The 26,104-nt window shown below is 32.9% G+C and overlaps 2 protein-coding genes across 3 annotated transcripts; both read right to left on the minus strand.

The window, feature by feature from the left end:
* Positions 1-3,732: 3,732 nt before the first annotated feature.
* LOC140040640 (synaptotagmin-A-like) lies at positions 3,733-15,342 on the minus strand. Of its 2 annotated transcripts, none has more exons than XM_072086720.1 (7): positions 15,004-15,342; positions 8,761-8,902; positions 8,270-8,370; positions 7,378-7,651; positions 6,688-6,932; positions 6,438-6,549; positions 3,733-5,784 (listed from the first exon to the last, which is right to left on the minus strand). In XM_072086720.1, exons 1-7 carry the CDS (start codon positions 15,031-15,033, stop codon positions 5,459-5,461), a joined length of 1,230 nt encoding a protein of 409 aa, XP_071942821.1. In that variant the 5' UTR covers positions 15,034-15,342; the 3' UTR covers positions 3,733-5,458. The 2 variants fall into 2 exon arrangements, with proteins under 2 accessions (XP_071942821.1, XP_071942822.1); XM_072086721.1 differs by lacking the exon at positions 15,004-15,342 and adding an exon at positions 12,971-13,246.
* A 494-nt stretch (positions 15,343-15,836) lies between these two features.
* Positions 15,837-21,086, minus strand: LOC140040642 (uncharacterized). Its single transcript, XM_072086722.1, has 4 exons — positions 20,948-21,086; positions 19,237-19,404; positions 16,979-17,320; positions 15,837-16,619 (listed from the first exon to the last, which is right to left on the minus strand). The coding sequence occupies exons 2-4, from the start codon at positions 19,401-19,403 to the stop codon at positions 16,412-16,414; spliced, it is 717 nt and encodes a 238-aa protein (XP_071942823.1). The 5' UTR covers position 19,404; positions 20,948-21,086; the 3' UTR covers positions 15,837-16,411.
* Positions 21,087-26,104: the final 5,018 nt, after the last annotated feature.

Here is a 26,104-nt window from a genome sequence, read left to right on the forward strand (position 1 = left end):
GCAATATAAGTCAGCCTTTTAAAACAAAATTTGACGGCCCCCGGATTAAGTTAACATTTATATCATAGTATCCACTATTAGTTGAGCTTGAGATTTAGAGAGGCAATTTTTAATCAGAGTAGGCCTTTGTAGTTTATGAGTTATGGTAATTTAAAGCAGCGTGTGCATTCTCATTGGGACCAGTTTAAAGCATTTCGACAGATCCATCCTTACGGAACCTCGAAAGTCATTTAAAGGATAAATAGAAATCAGTTTGGAAGAAATTGTGTGTCTAAAGTAATTTTTAAATGAGATCTTACCTATTATAGCTGTAGTTAGAGCCCCAATACTTTCTGTTGAAATACCAAGCAATTCCCTAGTCCAAGTGTTCATCTCTTTTGACGAACATCACTGCCAAACTAACCAACACTTGCCACTGCCACCACCCATTGCAATGCTGATCCAATATAAAACATGTCCAATCTGTCCCAACATGTGAACACCATTATATGCAATAAATTCAGCAATCTGGATCGCCGCAAACATGTAATACCCGAGATGCATCAGTTTGACGAAAGAACGCTAAAGTTAATCTCATTATCATAGATGTTGCAGTAAATATGAGTAAAAAGTAACTCGTGCCGATGTGTGTAAAACTAGTAACATTAGCATACGAGATTAAAAAAAGAAAAGCTGTTGTATTCAAACATTGACGTGTATAATGTACCCATAGGAATTCCTTTCAATAGAACGAAAAACAAAATGGATAAACATGCCTGTTTTTGTTGGAGGCATGACTCACAAACAAAATTTGATCACACAAAAATTAAAGAGATTGATTTTTAGAATGTCTTGAATAATTACAATGTTATATTTCGATATCAAAGCTAATACAGTTTGGTATATCATAGATTTTATTTAACAATGTCGTAATATTTCTCCATTTATCAATCTTTTTGCTTATTAAGTCAAGATAATTGATTACGATATTGTCACAATAGAAGAGTATTTAAAAAAATAAACAATTGTCACATAGAAAATGCCAAATACGACTAGTTTAAGCCAATTAATGTAAAAACTAATACATGAACTATAACAGACTCTGTACCTATGTATTATAATAATATAGATTTACAGAGTTTGGGAACTTGCAGTGATGAAGGGCTAGTGTTGCCCGAAAGCTCTGGTAACATTTCTGGCTGTTTCACTTTATCGTTTTGATTTTGATATAGCTTTTTTTTGTATCTCATATTGAGATCCAGCCACTGATACCCACAGCATTGTCATTTTGTCAGTAATTTGCCTTTGAATTTATATATATATATATATATATATCTAAAGTAAAAACTTATACCGAATAAAGTGATAGCCAATGCAAACATTAATTTACTTCTAACCGCAGACAACATTGCAAGTGCTGAGCATGTCAGCCCACAACATATCCCCAAAGTCCATTAAAGAGCAGTGGCAACGGGACCTTTGAAATATAAACGCATGAAAACAAAATTATATTTGTTCGAAGTTCGAACTTAAGTTGTTCTTCATAAGTTGTGTTACTGCGTTATTGGAATTATTGAAAACTTTTCAATACATGCAATTGTTATTTAATCATGTAAAACTATTACATGTTATCAAATCATTTAAATAAAGCACAATCTTATAATACAATTAAATATACCATTACTATACTGAATCTAAATTTCGTAAATCTTTATAGCGTTTTGTGCTCTGTAATATAAATTTTCTTTATATAGGCCTACTTAATTGTTTTATCATATTTAGATTTTAACACAATACCAACATATTTTTTTATTATTTGGTTATAATACAGAGAAGCCGCACGCGCACATACTATGCAATTATTGTTTTGTTGATAAAAAGATTTTATTTAATTATAGAATTGAAGGAAACCCGTCATCTTTTAATGTTTTTTTTATAAATAGATTAAAATTAAATTATCATGTAGAAAAAATATTGCTTTTAAGAGAAATACAATATCTAAGTTTCAAAAAATTACTGGAAGATAATGAAATTACAAATAATATTTTGGGTTTGTAAAGTAAAAATAAAAAATATTGTATTTTGTTTAAATGTACAATTACAACTGCCATTTTTCGTTTAATAGAAATACAATACCTAATTTTCAGGGGAAAAAAAAGAAATTGCTAAGAATAATGAAATTATATCGTATATAAAATTGAGGTTTATATGATGAATATATTTTAGTTAAGCCTTTTTTGATTGTTTTTTGTAGTTCCGTTTTGATTCGTGTGGGTTGTTTTGTAAGTTTTTTATTTTGTTTCAAAATGGTCTAAAAGTTGTAATACAGGAATGGTAAACATGTTAATCTTGATAACAATGATCAAATATTATCGATACTTTTAATAAACCTTATGTCTTCTGTGTAATATTTCATGTTTTAAAGGAATATATTACATAGTTCAACAATTGAAGGAAGAAAACAACAATTGAACATGGTTTCTTTCTAATCCGACCTTACTTTAATGGTAAGCCTTGTAATGGGCGTGTTTTTCAGAGATTAACGTCTGTAGGTTAAGACTGTGCTGTTCTGTTCTTTGACGTATGGTGTTTTTATCATAAATACATAAACTAATTTTGTAATTCATTAAAAAAAATGTGTTAATGGTTGCAGAAGTGTTCTTTGAAATTGTTTCTCGTCTTCCATTATATCCGTGTGACTCGAAAAAAAAAAAAACCCCAGCCTGAATTAATTTATAGTATCTTTATTGCTACATTCTTTTACCATTAACATATACATTATTTGTGTAATGACAATGACAAATGTAAACAGTTGTCTTATAGTCAGAAAAGAGTGAAATTCTTCTTCGATGCTTAAACCATTGCAAGTGGGTTGGGGCAGTAGAATATATTAAATATCACCTAAATAAATTCCTGTCATTTGACAAATGTGGATCACATGGCGTGCAATAGTACGCACTATTAAATGATCGTTTAATAGTACTTTTTTGTACTGTGTACGAAAACATTTTTTTTTTCGCGTTTGGAAAATATTTTGTTCTATAACTATTACTTTTGAAATACAACAGCGCCACCTATTTTGATACGATTTGAATGTTATGACTGGTTTAGCGTTGAGGGTACATTTTTAGATCGATATCTATGTACTAATTTAGATCAAAGGGCATTTAAATTAACTTTAGATCGTTTGTAGGATTTTGATTAATTAATGGGAACATCTCTACATAATTAGCCTAGATGAGTTCCAATTGTCTGTCGAAGTTTTGCCTTTCAGCCAAGATAGTACTTGGTATAGCCTAGGCCTGTTAGTATTAGGCTAAGCTTAGTCTAGGCGTTTTAGCATTTTAAAATCCATATAAATATATCATTTAATATAATATTATTAAAAACCAAATGTTACTGTTTTAATCAATGTGATTTAAATGTAGGCCAGGCAAGGGCTACCCTTTATTTGATTCAAATGACAGGAATCTATTTAGATTATATAAAACAAATAATGATTGGTACAAATAATGTCATTTGGTGAATGATGAAAGGTTAAATATCAACTCGGCTTTACCTCTTTGATATATAACCTTTCATCATTCACCTCATGCCATTATTTGTACCATTACACTCATAAACATTCATTATTTGTATAATATAGTATATATATATATATATATATATATATATATATATATATATATATATATATATATATATATATATATATATATATATATATATATATATATATATATTTTTTTTTTTTTCAAATACCAATAGAAGTGAGGAATGTGAATACAGTGTGTAGTATAGGAAAATCAGAATATATCCTAATACAATACCCAGATATGGTCTTTGTTAAGTATGAATGGCATATTTCCACCGTCCTATATATTTTTTTATATATAAAAAATGTAATATTACTGTATGTAAAAAATATTATTGTATAATATATCAAACGTATTTATTATACACCCTCCATGCTAACTGTTTGATTAGAATTTGTAGGTTATAGGGATAATGAATGTATTGGAATGAAAACTTTAATGATGATTATTAATTTAATATAATATATACTACATGCAATTACTTTCAACCCTGCGGATAATAATATAAGGCCTATTATAATTATTTATTGCACCAAAACATAGAACAAAATGAATTCATACTTCACCTCGCATTATCCATACTATATCTTTGTTTAATTTATAACTAATTAATGCAAAATTAGTTGCTAATATTTTCCATTGTTTACCAACAGGGTTAAACGCCTAAAAGAATTGCAAAAACCAGATTTAAATATAAATCTACTACACCCAGGGATTGTTAAACAAAGCAACCAATGATCACTCCATTTTAAATACATCTATTAATCATGGCTTAATAAATAGATATCTATTAGGCCTATTACTGGTTTAATTTAATTATTATTAATTAGTATAGGACTTATATCTAACAAAAAATAAACTGACTGACTAACAATTGTTGTCTCTTAAATTCTGTCCAATTTATCAACACATTATGAAGATTAATAAGTTGAAAATATACGTTCGGACTTAAACATTCCGAAAAAGTTCCGATGGTGTTACATAATAACGCCATTAATAAGTTTGCTCAACTTATAAACGTACGTGTTCAATACATTCTATCTGAAAGTCTGCTAAACTTATAAATGTGCGTGTTCAATACTTTCTATCTGACAAAGTCTGCTCAACTTATAAACGTGCGTGTTCAATACGTTCTATCTGAAAGTCTGCTCAACTTATAAATGTGCGTGTTCAATACGTTCTATCTGAAAGTCTGCTCAACTTATAAACGTTCGTGTTCAATAATTTCTATCTGACAAAGTCGGCTCAACTTATAAACGTGCGTGTTCAATACGTTCTGTTTTCATTAAATTGTTATTTTAATCAATTTGAACAGATGGTTCTCTGTTTATGTTTCATATCAAAATTCATATTTATTTGCATATTTATGACATCGATAATTTATTAATGATTATGCAAGCAAAATGTCATATCTGTTACTTTTTTGTCGTCTGTTGCTGTCAAAATGAAGAACCTTTTATAGGCCCACTTGTCCAGCACTATGCATTGTATATAATGCTAATTTAAAATTATCTTCATTGCACATAAGCATCTATTAGGATTGTCGTACATTTATTTAACTTTTCTTGCAATGACTGATATACATTTCCTTTTGTAATTATCAACACCCAGCAGATCAATGTTAAATGGTTGAATAAGTGTTTTTAAACTGAATGGATGTTGTTATTCGCCTCGCTACATCCTTACCATAATCTTACCTTACTTAAACTCTTCGGGCCTCGTGGCCCATAAGGCCACAGTGGCAATTTTCCAGTTGGTTCTATCGGCGATTTGTTTTGCTTCGTTTAATTCCATATTCTCCATCCAAGGTATTCTCTCCTACTTATTCTTAACATAATCACTTTATCGTAATTTCTAAAAACGATGGAGCATCCGTAGCTGCTTTATTCAAGTAAATTATACCACTGTGCAAATGGTCGACGTGGATATCTCATTACCTCGCTCCAATGTTCATACGAAAGAGCGGAACACTTTCGACCAATCATAACTCGTCCTAGTTCATCAGACGTAACATCGTCTGAATTCTCATCGACCGCACGTTTACTATTAGTCACTACGACAAGAAATTTCACTTTATCTAATTTATCTGGTGGAACTTCAAAATACATAAGTTCATCAAACTCTGGATTTAAATCGTTTTCTCTAATTTGAGTTCTTCTTCGTTTTAATTTTCGACTTCCAAGAATTAAAGTTACTCGAACACATGTGTCTGTAAATGAATACAAATGGTTAACGACTTAAGATAAAAATTATTTCATATTATGATATTGATAAACTGATTCGAAATTCTCATAAAAACCATACAAAAATACGAAAAAAAGACAACATCAATAACAGAGAAAATCAGGATAACCCCTTAAACTATAACGTTTTTTTCAAAGGTATCATTTATCGGTAAAGAAAAGTTTTTATGGGAAATTAAGAAATTCTTAAATTATTTGTTTATTTAGACATTTTTAAAATTTAATTTAAGAGAGTCAAACTGTTGTGTTTAGTGGAATAAATTATGAAATTAAAAATGTTAAATTTATTACTAAAATTGAATGTAGAAAACATGCAAACTATTACCAAAAGAACAAAACATTAACTGGGGGTACAGATATTATGTGTGGTATTTAATTTACCGTATACGTGGTTGAGCACACAGTATAAAGTAAAGGATGATTTTGGATATGCTTCGACGGCAGCAATATGTAGATGATTTTCAAGATTTAATTTCTTTTTCTTAAATTCCAGTAATGGTAAGTGTATTCAAATGAAATGAATAGGCCCTATACATGTTTAGGCCTGATAAACGGCAGCAAATAATTAGTTACCCATTGAAACAGTCATTCCGTAGGATATATTAATGAACATACATACCACATTGTAGAGTGGATAATGGTTGTAGATTTGTAGCTCTTAAAATACCGACGATAAGACGGTTTGATGTTACTAGATAACATAAGGATATACACATTTCTCCGAAGTAGCTCTAAAAATAGATTAAAAAATAGAACGAGTATTAATAAGCATTTTTAATGAAATAACGTTCAGCATGTATGTTGTTTTAATTGTCACCGAGAACATTTGTTAATCATTTCATCAATTTCCCCCACTGTATTACACATACCTTTACCGAGGGTTTAAGCTGCAAAATGTTTCTATACGACGCAGTAAAGTCAATTTCTTCCAAATTTAATTCGATTTCTCCCACGACAGTTGGTTTGGTGAATTTGTCATGTTCGCAAACATAACATTTGAGACGATACAACTGTATTTCCATTGGGTGAATGGATGCATCAAAACTCTCCTCAAAGACTGGCTGTAACGTTCTGTGTTTTATTGTTGTTTGAAATGAAAACGACGGCAGATTCCCTGAAATAAACAGAACGTGTTACTTCAATGACATTTAGTTTTCTATTTTAAGAATATTTGAAGGCATACGTTCGTACGACTATCAATTCGTACGGTAAATAACTGTTAATTCTAAAAATGAAATTGTATTTTCTGTACAACTGTTATTTTTATATGAGCAAGAAATAAAAACAAACAAACAAACAACAAAATAATAATAGCAAAACATAATAACAATAATAGATGCGTCTACTACAACCTTGGTGCCGAAACAAATACCAGTACACTAAAAGTAATCATAGAGTTATAAGTTATTATACAGTTTATACATAGTTATCTCATTGGAAAGAGGAGAAGTTTGGATATGGGTTCTAAAAGGCTAAGCCTGGTTTTATTGTATTCCCGGTACGTGAGGATCTTCAAATTTTGTAGGCCTAATACTGGATCTCGTTAAAGTTATTCTAACCTGAAATTTTCTGCAAGGTGAACTTAACAAATGGATCTGTGCTCCCTCCATAATTCTTCATTGGCAGGTCGTATACTTGATGTATTGTGATGATCAGTCCTGTGTTTTCTTGGTAACCCAATGATATCTCTAATTTACCTAATTCGGTATCCTCTGGTGATCCATTTTGAGGAGGCAGGAATTGCATTTCTTCAAGTTGTTCTGAAAGGATGGACTCCTTTGAGTCGTACATGGTAGAATTTGCTCGACGTTCTTGGGTTTCAGAGAGAGTCAACTGAAATAATTAAAAATGTGTCATTTATTTACAAGGTTGTGATGTGTAACACTCATAGGTTGGAATATGCACTGTAATACATATTTGGTCACTTATGGACATTCTTTATTCTTTATTTTAGCAAATGTACTCTCCATGATATTTTTTCTTCTCCACTCAAATTGTCCATCCCGTCTGGAAATATATCCAAAGTATTGCAATCCATGTGAGCAGTATGCTTTAAAACTTACTGGTCGACTAAACCAATAACGCAAACAGTACTTTCTTCAAAACTAGTTGTAGTCACTGTGTTGTGGACTGAACCGTGAAAGATCATAGGTTTAATTTGGTCTACGATGGTTCGAATCCTATCGCCGCGCTCTTCCAGGCTGGATAGCGCACCTTATTTCGGATGAGACGTTAAGCCGTTGGTCCCGTATGCAGCATGGCTCATGTGCAAATTATAATAACAAAATCAGTAAACTTTTCGGAAAGTGTAGAGGATCGTTTCCCGGTGTAGGCCCACTGCTCAATTCATAACCAGAATGACCCCACCGGAAACAGGTCTACGGATTAGGGGAACCGATCCTTGGTGTGTAATAACAGAATAACAACAAAGATTATAAATGAAATACTTACCGCCTGCCCAAACGAACCATATGCCTCTCCCCCATAATACTGATATGTTCGTTCGCTGTGTGCTCGACCTTTAACTTTTACATAATTTGGATTCACAACATCTGCAAATTAAATATAATAATATAATAACAATATAAGGTAGCCATAATGTCGCTGACGCGCTGCTAGATTTCTGTCCGGTTGCGCCTCTTTGTAATTCGATTTTTTTTCTGACACTGTTGTTGTTGATTTGTTTGTTTAGTTGCTAGTTTATCTAATTTGGGTTGTTTCACTTCAGCATGAGTGAAAATGTCTATTGATTATTTGTATTGTTGCTTATAAATATCATAATTTGTGCTTTTTCAATTGATTTTCAAAATGTTCTATTTTGTTTTCGTTAGGCCTATACTGGAACCGCATCGCATTAGTACCACCGATTCAAAGGTGATTGGTTAACGAATAAATTGTTTTGTTATTGATTTCATTATTTAATTATCCACATTTACACTTACCTCTACGTTTGTATTTTCTGTATATACAACAAGATATACAGAAAAGTAACAGCAAGACAAGAATCAGGAGTATAGCCGATCCAACGATAAGGCCTATTTTAGCAGTATCCGACAATTCAGATATTTCAATCATGTTAAAGTCCTATATTTGAGAGATAACAATTACTGTTACTTAAAATAATAATAATATAGGGAGAATGTAAGCAATTATAATTCACAGCAAATAAACACTATAAATCCTACACAACGTTAATAATAATATTATTAAAAAAATTATTAAGTTAATAATAGATTTAAAAAAACAGATGGTTGTAAGTACAGTCATAATTTTAAATTTGAGTGAATAAATAATACGGGATAACAATAACATCAGCAATAAAAGTGACAGGAATGGCGATTAATATAGGCCTAATTTGAAAAAAGAAAAAAAAATTAAAACAATTTAGTGAGCGACAGGGGGTGTTCTAGTATACATAATTTGATCAGCTTTTGTTACGGTATACCTAACCAATATATCGATTTGGTATAATTATGCTATTAAAAAAAATTATCAGAATGATAACTTGAAAATTGTGGATGATTACTTGCTAACAAATTTGAAACAAACATATGCAAAGCTTCTTGTAATTATTATAGGTTGATATGCAAGCATTTTCCAGGTAATAATTAATTACGATTATGGTGAGGATAATGTGATAATTATAACGTAATCTTTTAATTTTTAGTCGCGTGGAAGCGACTCTATAGTTCACTATGTCGGTCGGTCGGTCGGTCTGTCTGTCTGTCGGTCCGGTATCACTATGCGTTTTATCGCTTTCTGACCTTATCTTGATATCAGTTTAATCTAGTCAATTTTTCACAGTATATTCCTTATGGCCAGGAATCGATGTGGTTATGTTTTCACGATGCGCAATAAAAAATTACGCGGTCTACGCACGATTTAACGAAATCACGTTTGTAATCATATCTTCACAACCATGAATCACAATTAAATAAAATTTGGTTCTCATAAATTTCAGGGCATAAATCATCATATGGCAATACAATTACGTGCGTAGCGCATGTAACGCATGCGTACGCGCGCTTAAAATTTTCAAAATTTATTTTCGATGAAATAAGAGTACGTTTCAGGCAATTTTAAGCGTTTACAAAATTGCCATGAGTGCGCAGATTTTTGCGCGCGCACTGCACGTTAAATATTATTGCGCACTCTTTTTGCCCGATTTCTGTTTTCTTGACTTACTTTTCAACTTGAAATTACGTTATACGAGCACGTCAAAAGTGACAGGCTACGCACGTGTAAATTAAGAAAATATAACTGTTTTTAAACATTTCAACATTTTTAAACATGTTCAGTAATTTCGGTCAGTTGGTAGGTTGGTCGGTCGGTCGGTAAACACTAAGCACGCGACTGCAGCCATCTATATGGCCTTGTTTTTAGTAAACTGCAACTGCAAACTATTTGAATATTTCCAGGTCCCTGTTAATTCTACTAAGATATCACGTGATTTCTTTCGAATTTTAATTGGATAAGAGCAAATCAAATAGGTGTACAGTATTAGTATAGCAGCACAATTTTCAGGTGTGTGAACAGTAGTGTGATAACCAATCGGTTTAGGTTTATTAATATTTGTGTTTTAGAACCAGATGCTTATTGTAAGCCATATTCAGTTTCTATGAACAGTGCCTTAGGGGATCTATTAAGCTTGGTTTCCACTTGTACGCAACACAAGAATGTAAGTGCGTCGCAAGTAATTTGACCAATTATGACGCGATAATTCATCCCAATTGTCGTTTGTGATTGGTCAACTCAATTGCGTTGTGCTTACGTCGTTACGTTGCGTCGTCCAAATGGGAACCAAGCTTTATTGTACAGAACACTTAATTGGGTTTGCGTTTGAAATAATGATGAGAATGTATGCAAGGTGTTAGTGTCGACCTTTTCCTACAACAGAAACAGTTTTATCTACAGAGCACCAACCTATGCTACCCTTCAAACTAACTATATATTTTTGTATAGTTTTTTTTATTTTTTTATTTATTTGTTTGTTTTATATGTTTATATGATTGTCAGCATATGCTGTTTACCCTCTTTATATAAGGTTTAATAAAAAATAAAAAAGTGGCGCGAAGAGATACGTAGGCCTTATGCTTGGTTCCCAATAGGACGCAATTAAGGAGGTAAACACAACGTAATCGAGTTGACCAAATGACAAGCGACAGTTCGAATAATCCATCGCTTGTGATTGGTCAACTCACTTAGAGTTTTCTATGCAATTTATGCAAAAGATAGAATAATGGAATTGATTGGTGAAATTCTGAAAATATGCCTCCATCGTTATGTTTCGAAACAAACACCTGAGCTAAATTAAAGTGGGAAATGAAGGAGTTAGTATTAATTGTCATTAATTCGACCTACGGGATTTTTAATATTAATAGATGTGAGGTAATCACGATTATCCAATATTCCGTCTCTACACCATCAATCGCTTCGGGAATGTAACCGGTATGTCCATAATAAAAGTCATTGCGTTGCGTCTCTAGTGGGAACCAAGCAAAGTAACACATTTTAATAAGCGATTTTACCAGCCGAGTTTAATCCAGGGATATTTATATTCATTTATGTCACAATGATAATTAATATACTAATAGGCCTAATAGAAGTGCACTCAGCAATGGTAGGATTCTATTTCATTAGGCGTGTCACAAAATACATTATAATGCTTCAACGGCGTCGAAATAGAATATTAGCCTCTATTATTAAACGCGTTGACGCGTCATCAAGGGTATCATCAATCACGCGATATGTGTTCTTCAATTAATGTATATGTATGGGCCTAGTTTTAAACCGTATTCTTAATTAAAAGTATTCTATGGAGTTATTCCATTATATTATTGTAAATAAAAAATCTGTCTTTGGAAGATACTTAGTATATTTGTGGTTTACGGGGCCACGTGTAATAAAGATAACTCTAACGTTATGCTTCACGTATTATTGGAATTGAGCAGAGCTCAGTCTAATCTATTTTTGATAGGCCTAACCAATCCGATTCACTGTTTTTTATGTTTTAAGGAGCTGCAGACGCTTCCGATCCATCACCTCTCGTAAAAAATAGATTCCGTAAGAGTTTTTTTTGTACTCCGTCTCTCTGTTTTGTTTAATTATATTGTAGTGTCAGAGTTTTCTATGCAATTTATGCAAAAGATAGGATAATGGAATTGATTGGTGATATTCTGAAAATATGCCTCCATCGTTATGTTCCGAAACAAACACCTGAGCTAAATTGAAGTGGGAAATGAAGGAGTTGGTATTAATTGTCATTAATTCGGCCTACGGGATTATTATTATTAATAGATGTGAGGTAATCACGATTATCCAATATTCCGTCTCTGCACCATCAATCGCTTCGGGAATGTAACCGGTATGTCCATAATAAAAGTAAACACATTGGCTTTATGTTAAGTCCTTGTTCAAATAAAACTAAATCCTTGAACGTGATGTTACATTTGATTGTATTTACTATCAGTTTTTATAATAAGTGTTGAATTTAAACGAGCTGTCAGATTTGTAAGTGTAAACTACACAAAACTACGATAGGCTAATCCTTGAACGTGATGTTATATTCATTGTATAAGTGTAAACCCTATATTAACTGACTATACAGTACATAGCCCTACAATGATGGAGTCTTTAATATTTTATGAAAACACTAAATCAACATGGTTTTGTTATAGATTCTCTTGAGTTAGCCCTCAGACGGATTAAAATGTACATCAATAAAGTAAAAATATGTAAAATAAAAATACTTTCTTTTTAGAAAAATTGTTAAGCATCCGTTGTATAAAATTCAATCATGAACAAATCATGTAGCACAACTTTTAAAAAATCATTATTCACGATGATCGTTCTGTTTTTAGAAACAGTGACCCGAGAGCTCCCTTGAAATAAAAATATTATACTGATTTTTTATTTGGCATAATGGCGTGATACGCGTACCCTGCACATTAACTCTTGGTGAATAGTAAAAGATTATACATCAGAAAAATGAATGAATAATTAATTAAATTTAATTAATTTTTAATTAAAGAACTTGAAGTGGATCATTGACCTGTCAGCCTGCAGCTTTTATAGTATTTTAAAGGTTTTCGATTATATTTAATGAGTTTAATTACAAGAATGATCTAGCAAATCCAAGTTTAATAAACCTACCTCCATTCCGTCTCCCATGATAGCATAGGCCGACTAATTGTTTTTACAGGGAGTTTGACTATCCAGGCCACCTCCTTCAAATCCTACCAGATTGTACATCATGTTCAAAGTCCTGGTATCAACTTATTACAATCGTTATGTTATCTCTGCGATCAATTAACGTCCCGATTCTAATTGATATATTTACCGGCAGCAGTCACGAATGCATGATGCGAGATTAACATTGACTTATCGATAACAATTAATAGTTTGATGTTTTCATTTCACTTGTTAATATTCAATTGCTACTCGAAAGCAAGGCCCGATTGCCATATGTTCATATTGGTATAATAAATTGATTCGCTTCAATGCGTAATATCAATTATGGATTTGCATGGTGTCTGAGCATATTATTTTGACAGAGAATCTTCCCCATACAGTAAGTAACGCCATTATGCTAATTACCTCTGGTTAAACCTAAACAGAAATAGTACAATTTTTAGGCCCTCTTTTTTTTCCAGGGCCCTGCCTACCACACGATTCTCAGTGTTTTTACGGATTTCTACATAATGTGATAAATTCCGTATGGAAGGTTGTTGGTTATGTTAGGTTCTATTATACCGTAAGATACAGACGTCACATGGGAAACACAAAATATGCTGTATCATGGAATATGCCTAATATGGGCATATTTAGATATAGTACCGACATTCTATTGGTAGTGAAATAACAAATAAGGAGGAAACTGAGGCCAGTGCATCCATAATCACCTCTGATAGAATCTCAAATGTATAACTAATGGTGAGCCCAGAGCCTTTATCTGAATTGATATGAATGTATCTTTAGCATGGCAATGGTACGTGAATATCAACTTTTTGTAATGCTATTGTAAGACTTAAATAGGCTTAAATAAATCAGTGTATCCTGCATGAGATAATAAGGTAATTATTCTTTACACACAACGTTTAACCATCATTTGTATATCACCGTCTCATTCTCATTAAAAATGGAATTTGTAGTAAAATATGTAGTTGTAGAACCGGGATGTTGTGTATTAATGATTTTAATAGGGACCTATTATAGAAATGTGCAGTGGACGCGTTGGGCACAAGGTGTTTAAAGACATTATTGGCATTTTATTAAAGAGAAAAGAACATGCCAAACCAGTTTCATCCCCTCTTGCTTTCGCTAATGCCAACATATAGGCTACCTACATTTAATATAAGTTTGATCTCATAAAATAATAATATTACGTTGGAGGTCACCGTATATAAGTCCGGATTTGGGTGAGGTCCAATAGTTTAAAAATAATACCGGTATAATTTAGCTGTGTGAGTAACTGAACAGTATAAGCATTCACTGCTTTCTATTAATGATTATAATACTATTGAACTGCTAACATTATTGGGAGATAGACCAAACACAACATACGACATTGTACTGTAAAATATAGCCTACGACACAATACATATAAAACAACACAAATACAAATGCCATCAATGACTACTGTTAAATATCAAAGAAATAGTTAACCGAGAATCCCTTTTTTAACTGGAAGTTCCCTCGTTGTTGTCATAGTCTTTTGGTTTGTCTGTCACCAATATTACAGTGTCATGTGTCCCCCAAGGTACAGAATGATGAGATGATATGGAGTTTTAATTCAGAATGAACAGATGAAAAGAGTAGTAGATGATAACTTACCTCTTACATGCATGGGAAACAGATGAATGAAACCATGTAATGATTAATGAGGAAAATACTAGATTCATTCGGCAACTTATGATGAGGCAGACGGGGGCGTTGGTGGAGGTGTTGGAGGAGAGTTTGGAGATTCTGAAGATTCTGTTGATTCTTCTGCTTTCTTCGCCTTCTTTTCGCGCCAGGCTCGAATGCTAGCAGTAACAGTAACGATTAATAAAATAAGTAATGAAATGATCATGATGGTAATAGATGTAATGGATTTAGTTGTTAGTTTACCAGTTAGAATCCAATGATACACGTATCTATAACGTCCATATGCAGATAATTGTTAGTTCTAATTTCTTTCAACTTACAAATTTTCTATCGTCCTCCGGGGTAAACATTTGGTTGTAGAAAACACGGTTGATTTTCTGCACAAACTACAAGATAGCAACACTAACAGCACATACATAACTAAACTCAAACCAGTCCCGACCATATGTACCATGGTAATGTGGGCACATTAAAGATTATAGGCTCTAGATCCACATATGGACGGAATCATATGATTCGCAACAGTCTTAAGATCTTCTTCAATGTCTTTGATTCTTAATATCCAAAACACGGCAGACAGACCAGCGAAATCCAGACTAAGACCACGTTAAAGTGTTTAAGCAGCGTATCGGCCGATTAGGGATCCACCGAAATACCAGGGAGTTGTTATGGAAATACAAAGCCAACTATTTTTTTACGATTAAACTGTTTGTTATTCACCATATAATAGCTACAGACAATTGCAGTATTGATAATAGATATTATCGCACCATTTTCTTTAGTTGTGTTCAAGTGAAGCATAGTATGGGAAGCTAAATCTCATTTGCATAAGTTAACAACTTTGCGGGTATACTTGATTATTGGTGCTGGTTTTCAGCTCTGTGTATTTCATATCGACCTCGATACTAGTAATATAATATTAAATACTGGTCATAATTAACGTGGTGCCGCATTTGTTTGTCTTGAATGCTCGGTTACTGGTACTAACTGTTAAGTATATTGTTTTTTACAATTATATACCGGCATATAACGTATGGCAAGTCTAGTTATATAAAATCCAATGTCAAATACAGTATCTGAATCGCATACAGTTTATGAAATAAATTAAGTATCCATTTCATTTTGTATAGGGCTGACACAAAAATCGTTATTATTGTTTTCAATCACATCCAACAAGACAAAATTCGAATATTTGGAAATAGAAAAAAAACACATTTTTAAACTAAAATTCAAATTCTTTTAACACTATACTTTTCAATAGTGTCCGACAGGGGTACAGAAGAAAAGTAGCAGTGTATTATGAGACCCATTATGTAGGCCACGAATGAGTGATTATTAAATTTAAATGCATTTTATTTAAACTATGAATAAAGATCCGAAAATAGAAATATTCGAATTCTAAACCATATTCAACACATTACTATTTAGTTGATTCAAACACCACTGCGCATGTCCTTTTCCTATTGCTTCAGGTAGGCCTACTGTATTTTTAAATTTTCAATTAACGCTTAGTAACCCGCATAGTCAACGTGCTGATTGTTGACATTATTTGATAACAATACAATTGTAAAACTGACCCTAATTAAAAACAAATTAAGAGGAAATATTGAGGGAATTGAAAATTATTGAACATTATTTACAATTATTACAGTGCGCTTAACTGAATATTATACATTATGATGATTAGAATAAGTCTGTGAGTTATAGTAATCAATATAGGCCTAAACACTATATGTCCTTCGCGGACATGTCAAGAAGACGTTGTATAGCGTTTGTTGCGTCACTTTCAAGTATGGATTTACGACGCAGAAAGTCTCTGTATTCATCGTTCGTTACGTCATCGTAACGTCGAATATTTACGTACGCGTTTTTTATTCGCATACCGTCTCGTAGTAAAAGATACCGGGTGTCGTAGTCTTTCACGTTTATAAGCCACCTATAAAGATTGAGAAAATATGTTATTGTTGACCATCACTTATTAGCAATTCATCCCATAATAAAAATTATTTTGAAGATTATGATGATGGGAGGCCTACTTATTATATTAATGGTTTCAACGGAATGAATGACATTGAAAATCTTGGTGTTAATGATTCAATAATAATAATAATAATGATTGATAAATCATAAATAGCATCGAACATAATCAATAACTATTGTGCGTATCGGTCATAAATATAGCCTAAAACAGAAAGGTAAATATACACTGGTGAAATGTATGTATGACCCATGCAATAATCAACATAATCGATAATAATTATTGATTAATTTATATTACTAAGCCGTATGTCATACCTGTTGTCTGCACCGGCTGTGCCGAGGACAGTATTCATATCAATAAATTGAATTGATTCAATTTGATTTACATCTACCAATCGCGTTCCTTTAATTGCGTCGAGCACATCACGATGTGACAAGTCTACGCCAGGGTACGGAAAACATACCGTTAGCGGGCGCAATTCTGGTTGCTCACTAAAAAATCTAATCTTCCTCATAGAAAACTCCTGCATTTGCCTCGATTTTTGATTGTGTTTATGTGGATGACGTTTGGAAAATTTAGCAGTCACGTGTCGTTTAGGTGAACTTTCACGGGTACTATTGGAACTCACTGACACTTCGCCATGATGGGTTTTTGCTCTAAGAGAGAATCAAACGCAATTTGTACGTTATAAAGATATTTTTTTAATACTAGTTTTTAACTAAATTTCCCAATTACTTAATATATTTACAAAAAATATACTAAATTTATACAAAAATACCCGTCCATTTTATTTGATATTTCAATAACAGTACGCAACCATTCTGGTGATATATATATATCACTAAGATTTCCTTAGTCAATAAATTTAACAAAGCTGCTATAAATCATAATAATAGTGAGTTTTGCTTCAGGCGCGGTAGATGAAAAGGTAAATATTAATTTGCGCATGCGTATACGTCCAGTATACTCTGTTCCTTGGGTCGATTTAAGGTTCGGGCTATTAATTAATAGAGAAACATTTATGACGTCATTTTTTTAACAATAAAAATGGCTGATCAGTAAGAAGCGAATGAACGTGGTAGGCCAAATTTGAACTTTTTAAAACCAGACCTAAAGACCCAGTCTGGCTAACGCAGAAACTGTTTTAAAACATGCCCACCAAGCCCGCGTGTAGGGTTTGTCTAGGAGGAGGAGGCTGACCGATCATAGGTGAACATGGTGTTAAAGGGTATCTCCATTGCATTATTTCAATGTATGGAAAGTGCCAATTATTCGCACGGCGTTTCAACGCATTTTTAACTTTTGACAACCGAACCGCACCTATTTCCATACTTACCTCCTGATAATCTTCTTTGGCTTCCGAATATGAAATTGATAAAACTGGTTTGTATAACTGCTGATAAAACTGACTCAACCTGGTCTGAACACTATGCACTACTATACCTGAATTGAATCTTGTGTCGATAGACAATGTATTACATCGACAAACGTTCGTTGCAAATGCAACAATTTCTTGTTTTTCGAATACCCGAATTACATAATCAATATACGATTGGATTTTAAATGTCAGAGGAGATGAAATATCTGAATCTTAGCGCAGGTGTTTCAACAAAGTAAAAGCGTTTAAATTCGTATAACATTACATGAACAAATAAATAATGTACCAAATAAATTGTTATAATACTGTCAGTAGTGTATTAGTATAGTAGAGGCCTACTAGATCATATAGAGCTATTAATTACTTTAATTCTTTACTTCATTGAAAAGATCACATTCAACATCGACCTTAACATCTGATCATTGGTAATTAGTGAAAATAACTGTGATATGTATATTTATGTATATTGATAAATTTGACGTAAAAATATATATAAATTTATGTAATGGCAAAATTCGTTAAATCGCGTTACTTCTAGAATGTTTACTCGATGGTATATAAAGTTGGTTCGTACTTTCGGTACTGATTTTAACCACCTGATGTAACCCTGTTTACTAATTAAATTGAGTTAGATAATTAGTTATTGACAATTAAAACGAACTTTCCCCGAATAGGGGTGTTTTCCGATCACGGTATAAACTGTCTAATGGATTTCCATCTTTAAAAATACTCGCACACAATAATACGAGGATGCTTCGCATTTACCTATCTCCTTCTACGATAATTGTTTTTAATAGCTGAAAACCGATTGAACAGCTCGATTACAGAATCATAATGTTGAAGACAGACCGATTTTCTTTAAAAAATACTATTTTGATAGACTTAATTATACAAATGTATTGATTTGCGATGAATGGAACATTCCAGTCAGTCTCTCCCAGTACAATTATTTGGTTTAACACAAGTAGGTAAATTTATTGGGGAATGGGGATAAACTTAAAACCTTTAGGCCTATATAGATAGATATAGTATTGCAATACAAACATCTGATCATTGGTAATTATTGAAAATAACTGTGATATGTATATTTATGTATATTGATAAATTTGACGTAAAACGACAATCTATATAATTATAATCATCAATGTCATCAACACCTTGCTTTAATAACAATTTATCAGCAGTCTAACTAACCTTATTTCCTCCTCTTGCATCTTGGATATAACAGGAAGCTTCAAGTGTTTCGGTGGACTCGATGACGGATGGTGATACCTGTTGTACTTCCCGAGATGCGGGTGTGATGAAAACTCTTTCCGATTATAGAAATGCGTCAGCTGCACTGTGCTGCTAGAAATTGGCATTCTATACGATGATAAGTAGAAAAAATAACATTATGAATACCACACACCATCAAGATGGTCCAATTTATTCGATATCGATTATCCTATAATTAGTATAATATTCTAGGTTTCTTCATGCTTCCATGAATTACAATAATAAAGGAATTAATGTATTTTTTAACGTTCGACCGATTTTCATGCTGTGTGATGCAGTAATTACGGAAGTAATAATATAATAATAGCTAAAGACTAGGCCTAATAATATTCGATGTGTTCAAAACAAAAAATAATGGAGTTGTGTACACCAACGAGTTTGCGTCAACAACGTACATGCAAATACTGTAGGTAGTGTGGTGCATACAATTTACATAATAGAAGTTCAGAATTTTACATACCAATTTTGAAAAAAATGAAACATCGGGAGGTTTATGAAATTAGAGGACTCTAATAATACATCAAACCACAGAGGGCGCTACGTAAAACATATTGGCATTATATAAAAGATCTAAGCCTAGATTTAACAAGAAAACTCACAAAAAACTCCGCCCTACTTTTTGATGTTACAGTTTAAGTATTGTTCTTTCTTCATTAATTAATATTCTACTTAAGCATTTAAGAAATGATGATTTTTTATCTGAAATGCTCTATAGTATTAATCATAAAGCAGGGCCTTCCGGTAAAATTAAATAGCTAACTGTGGATGTGTATACTAATTACTATGAGGATGTATTGTATATTATGATTGGGTCCAGTTTTCCTTCTGTAGTTGATTTAGCTTATCATTCAATTAATTAAATCTGCATTCAAACAATCAACTTTTTTAGAACAAAGTCCGTGGCCAACTGACAAAACTATATTCCTAAACTAAACTACGAGTACTGTTTCTTATTCCGGGATAGAGGCGTCAACCTAATATCGTAGTGACCCACACATACTCCAACATTCTAATCAAACAATTCTTCATCTATACACACCAGTCGCCAAAACTATTTACTAAAGGATTTGACCAATACTCAATGATAAATGCCTACGTCGACTACCTGTCTGTATACATCTAATATACTGTTTTCTCCCAGACGTTCTTTAGGGTTTGAGCATGCCCTGTCCGGGTTTTTTCAAATACTGTACCCATTATTTAGCCGTAGTAAGTAATTAAGCTTCCGCGTGTGAATATAACTGCCTAAATGAAAAAGGCGCGGCGTGAATAGACGGCTTTACTTTTATGTTATCTCTATGTACGACGTATGTAGAGTAGACATAATAATTATTTGGCCTAGTTAGGATAGGTATTTCAAGCGTGAGGGGCTGGACGTTTGTTTCAAAGCTAAAGCTACAGTCAAAATATGGTATCCTGTATCGTCCTGTATCCTGCAGGGGAGGAAGAGCACAAAAAGCAGACTAGGCCTAGCTACTACTAGGCCTAGCTAGGCCTAGCTACTACTAGGCCTAGCTAGGCCCCTAACTAAAACCAGGCTAGCTTGGTTAGGCTACCTCTCCTAGCTCATTTAGAGTTTAGTAGCTAGGCCAGGTCTATTTTATGATGTATTCGTAAACAATATTCTTACCTTGTAACTGTGAGAGATTAAATAATTTTAAACAAAATCCAGGCGTTAGGCCTAGTAAAAATAGTTTCGTTTTTCCTTTTCCGTCCGTCGTTGATCCAAAACTACTTCACCCAAAATCACACGTGTAATAATATCAACAACAGAAACAAGAAAAAAGACAACGTAAATGGTTGCTAGGAAGGTACCGTCGTATGAGATGTGTGTATTGCGCGCGGCGTGCATTGTGCGCGCGTAATATGACGCATGAATACGTCATCCACACACAAGTTTTTCGGGTGTCTAGAAAACTCAGATCTAGAGAACGATATCTGAGTTTTCTAGATCTAGAAAACTCAGATATCAATATCTGGGTTTTCTAGTTCCAAAATGGAACTAGAAAACTCAGATCATCAAATGATTGGTTGGTAGGTCATTTGGATGATTACATTATTAATCAGAAGGTTCATTTGAAATACTAGTGTATTATTGAAACTGATTACTGTGTACGTTTTCTTACTATTGTAACATTTATAATTGGCCTACGGCTTATAATCATAAAGAAAATACAGTGCATGTTACTGTTAAAATGTAGGCTTAAAAGTGAGGTATGTACGAGTTGGTGTGGGTACGAGTTGGTTGAGGTACGAGTTAGTCAAGTTGGGGGAATAGGTACGAGTTATTATGGGTACGAGTTGACCACTTCTAGCCTAGTAGGACCAGGCCTACTCTTCGATATACATCGCGATAGCACCCACACGTTGAGCCTTGAATTGAGTTTGCTTAGCTAGGCTAGACCTAAATGCTAAGCCTACATTTTAAAAGTGGTAAAGTATACTGTATTTCTTTATGATTTAAGTCGTAGGCTGCTACTACAAGTGACGATAATTATTATTATTAGTAAGAAAACGTATAATAATGTGTAGTATTTCAAATATGCTACCCTCTAATAATAATGGAACTATCCATTTGATGATCTGGGTTTTCTAGTTCCATTTTAGAACTAGAAAACTCAGATCTTAATATCCGAATTTTCTAGATCTAGAAAAGTCAGATATCTGAGTTTTCTAGATCTAGAAAAGTCAGATATCTGAGTTTTCTAGATCTAGAAAACTAAGATATATCTGAGATCTGAGTTTTCTAGATCTGAGTTTTCTAGACACCCATGTTTTTCATGTCCTTTATGCTTACACCTCTGTTCTCTCTCAGACAGACCTAACGTTTTTGAGCTGTGCCTTTTTTTTAATCGTTTTGTTTTCAAATTGTCTGATTTCATATATTGACTGTCGTTATGATTACGAAATGTGAACGGACGAAATTCTTTATATTGTTGATTAAAAGCATGCATGCCGTCTACTCAAAATTATGTTAGCTTAATGGCCGTTTAATTAACAATATATGTATGTTCATCCTAATACATTTAACTTGCTAGACTTTAAAGTGTAATAAAAAATATGAGATACAGGAACAAATAGCCACTCCTATAGCAAAGATGTGTGTGTCACGTGTTTCACACATGCACAAAAAAAAAATCAATATTCGTTTGGACGTGTATGTGCGGTTTGGAAATAAATTGAGACAGCGCTTAGATATAAAGCCTAAAGCCAACATTGTCCTTTTTAATTTTTTTCCATTATTATTCCTAGTGATTATTACAAGAATCTATCATCGCTCTTTCAATTTAGCCATAGCAACGTGAGGGAATCGTACAGATTAATTATGAATTGATTCTTTATTGCGAGTTTAAATTGAAATATTATTAATTATGCATTTTTCTTGAATATTGTTCTATGATTAGAAAAAAATACGTTTATTAAATAGGGAGTATTTTTGAAAAGTTTATGATAAAATTTGAATAAAAATAGACGCCTTCTTAGCGTAAAACTCATCCACCTGATATTCGGTAGGCCTACTACCGCACCGATTCATTGCAATACACCATCAACGTAGGCTTACATAGCCTAGAATAATAATGTAACTTTGAAGTTTGTGAAGTTGATAGATGCTTCGACGACTGATTCATTAGTCATGTTTACATCTGAATCTCATTCTTTCGTCAGAAACTTTAATACGATGTATGGAAATGAACTTGTAGTTAATGATAGATATCTGTAAGTCACGTTTATATCTGTGGTTTGCCTTCTCACCTGTATTATGTAGGCCTGAAAGATTTATTTAACAGCAACAATAATAATTATATTGTAGTCATGCTTACATCTGTATCTTCAATCATAAACGTATACGACACTGTTAATGAATTAATGTGTAGTTAATAGACATCTGTAAGTCCGCTTATCTGTAATTGGCCTGTCGTGTGCCTTTTATTACCTGAATTATGTCGGCCTAAAAGTTTTCCTTAACAACAAACCACACGAATAATTGTATTTATAATGCAATATGCTAGATTTTATCTGACACTCATCTGACACTTATGGTAAAAATGATTTCTTTATCGGGGCCGAAATTCAAAGAGCACATTCAACATTCCTGAAAAATGTTTAATCTATAGCTTTAAAAAACACCATATTGAGACGATGCAAGAATTAAGATACTCATTTTAAAATGCTTTTTCCCTTTAGCGCGCATACAAACAAGATTTTGTACATTCAAAATTTAAACTCTCATTTCAATGTTCACTGTCAACGTGTACAGTAGGCCATTTATAGTATTATGCTTACAGTCTTCGACAGTTTTTGAGATTTAAAAGAGCTGATATCCGAATTCATATCAAGTCCTCCTTGTAAATTATTACTGATTTCACTCAAATCAGGAAAAAGAAAACATGTCATTTTTTTCAAAATAATAATAGTTCAAGTATTTTAAAAGGCCTACGCCAATTTTTAAATGATTGAGTAAAACTACAAGTGAAAAAGATTTCAACCCCAGATGAATAATTTATTGAGGAAAATGATCGCCAAAAAGGTATAGAAATCTTATATATTTTATACTCTCTCATCCATTCTTAAATTTCCTGTATATCTATTACATCGTCTAATATTGAGTTATTTTATTTCCTTTTTTCAAGGATTTACTTTTCAAGTATTTTTTTTATATTTAAGTTTGCTTTCATCTTATCCGAGTGATAGTATTTGTGCTAGATTTGTGTTATTTGTGAGATATACTGTATCACAATTTCTAAGGCATTACAAGACGTTTTCAGTATCATTTATCATCCGGCTTTTCTTAGATGTTTCATTATAAAGTTGCCAGTTGAAGCAGTGATATATCTGTTCAGAATGTAAAAACGCTATGTAAGCTTAATTTAATATAGGACAACTTGGGTTCTTCGTATATGATATTCGATGTCCTTAACCCATTGTGATTCATCTTGTCGGATGTAGCCCTCCTCAAGCCTTTGCTGTTCTGTGCTGTCCTAGCCCAAGTTGTACCTTTATAAGATATGATGTCTTCCCTCGATCCATTTAATTTTTTGACTTACTCCGCTTCTTTTGCCGATTCTCGGCTGCCGTTCTGTCTATCTTTTGGTCCATCTGATTTCTTCTTTTCTTGCTATGTGACTTGCCCATCGCCATTTGACTTCTTTTACTTTGTTCCCTTATCTTTGATTTTCATATTGCTCTTTTGTTGTCTTGGTTGTTGTCCAGGATTGAAGCACACACTGGTTGAAAATTCGCCTTCTGTGTACTATTATGATTTTGTATCACGTAGAATGTCTCTATATCTGCCGAAGCAGCTCCAGCCCAACCTTTACTCTAATAACAACTTCATCTCATGTGTTGTCAACCATTTTTACTGTCTGTCCAGATGCTTGTCATTTTCAACTTGCTCAATCTTGTCAATTTCAATCTCTGTGGATGCATCTACGTGGAAATTTGTAATATCTTGTGTTTTTCCTTTGTGGATTTTCAAGCCAATCTTTTTACTTTCACTTTAGATTTAACGGAGCTTCCATGTCCTCGACTGATTTGGTTGTCAGAGCAACATGCAACATCATCCGCTAATCTCAGGTCAGTTTATCTTTTTGCGTCAATGTTGATTCCGTTTTTATCCAGATTCAGATTCTGGATTCTTTTTGGTGATATCGTGTCTCTTTCTCTGACACCTATTATGAGGATGGGTTTGAATAAATCGAGGTGAATTGTATAAGTGTCTTGAATAATCTAAACATAGCCTTCATTAACTCCAGTTTTTCCTCCGAATCAAATGCTTTTTTATAATCTATTAAAACTACACATTGGAACTTGTTTTACTTTTCTGTTAGTTGGTTTAGAGATAGTGTATGTGGTCCGTCGTTGAGAAACCCTTCCTGGATGTTTAGGATTTACTTCCTATCTATAGTAATGTTTCCATCTTTCTTTTTCATTTGATTTATCTATTCCTTTCTGTTCAGTTGTGTGATCTGTTTTGGTTCTTTTCCACTTTTAGAGAATGTTTTCAATTTGCTTCCTTCTCATATTGTTTTTGCTTCTAGTTCTTCTCATCATTCTACTGTTTTCACTATCACTGTGTATTCTGTCTTTTTTGTGTAGTTTTGTTTTGTATTTCTTTAAGAAACTTTTCTTCTCCTTTTCCATTTCCATAGTCCTATTACATCCCATTTGAAGTTTTTTAAATTTCATCCATTAATGATTCGTATCTTAAAGTTCTAGTATTGTATGTGCAAATGTTGATTCGTGCTTGTCCACTCTTAAAGGGATGGTTATCATCAGTCGCACAGCTTCCCTTCGGCTTTGACTGAAACATCACATAAAGATTTGGTAAATTTTACATCACAACTGTGCAATTTGCAGTCATCAGGTCATTGATGCCCGAGCCCTTTATGGCCATGGACTTTACGACCTCGCTTTACTGTTCCTTTTTTTAGCAAAGTCTAAACATTAGAATGAAATAAATACGTTTAAGTAGTACATTGATTTTGTCAGTCCAATGGGAATATGATATAGATTTTGACATTAAGAGCCTTACATTTGGTCACAGCGCCAACAGCGGTAATGTTTGTATGTTAGGCTACTCTCAGTCGTCGATGACGCCACGAACGAACGAACGAACGAACTATGATTTACAGACAGTACACGATGTGAAATGGATTTTGTTTTTGTCAAGAAGAAAAACTAATTTTAGCCTAACCATAATATAGATAGTTAATTAACAAGATAGTAATATTAAAACTACATTTTTTAACAGCTGAATTGTCTTTACAGGCGAGTGAATATAAACATT

The sequence above is a fragment of the Antedon mediterranea genome, chromosome 2, assembly GCF_964355755.1.
Source record: "Antedon mediterranea chromosome 2, ecAntMedi1.1, whole genome shotgun sequence".
Taxonomy (NCBI): domain Eukaryota; kingdom Metazoa; phylum Echinodermata; class Crinoidea; order Comatulida; family Antedonidae; genus Antedon; species Antedon mediterranea.

Coding starts and splice junctions, on each gene's coding strand:
- LOC140040640 (XM_072086720.1), bottom strand. CDS start 15,033: ATGTTTACCCCGGAGGACGATAGAAAATTT. Junction 7,652..8,269: donor ATGGTTCGTTTGGGCAGGCG/GTAAGTATTTCA, acceptor TAATTATTTCAG/TTGACTCTCTCTGAAACCCA. Junction 6,550..6,687: donor AGCTTAAACCCTCGGTAAAG/GTATGTGTAATA, acceptor ATCTATTTTTAG/AGCTACTTCGGAGAAATGTG.
- LOC140040642 (XM_072086722.1), bottom strand. CDS start 19,403: ATGCCAATTTCTAGCAGCACAGTGCAGCTGACGCATTTCTATAATCGG. Junction 17,321..19,236: donor ATGCAAGAGGAGGAAATAAG/GTTAGTTAGACT, acceptor ATTCTCTCTTAG/AGCAAAAACCCATCATGGCG. Junction 16,620..16,978: donor ACAGCCGGTGCAGACAACAG/GTATGACATACG, acceptor CAATCTTTATAG/GTGGCTTATAAACGTGAAAG.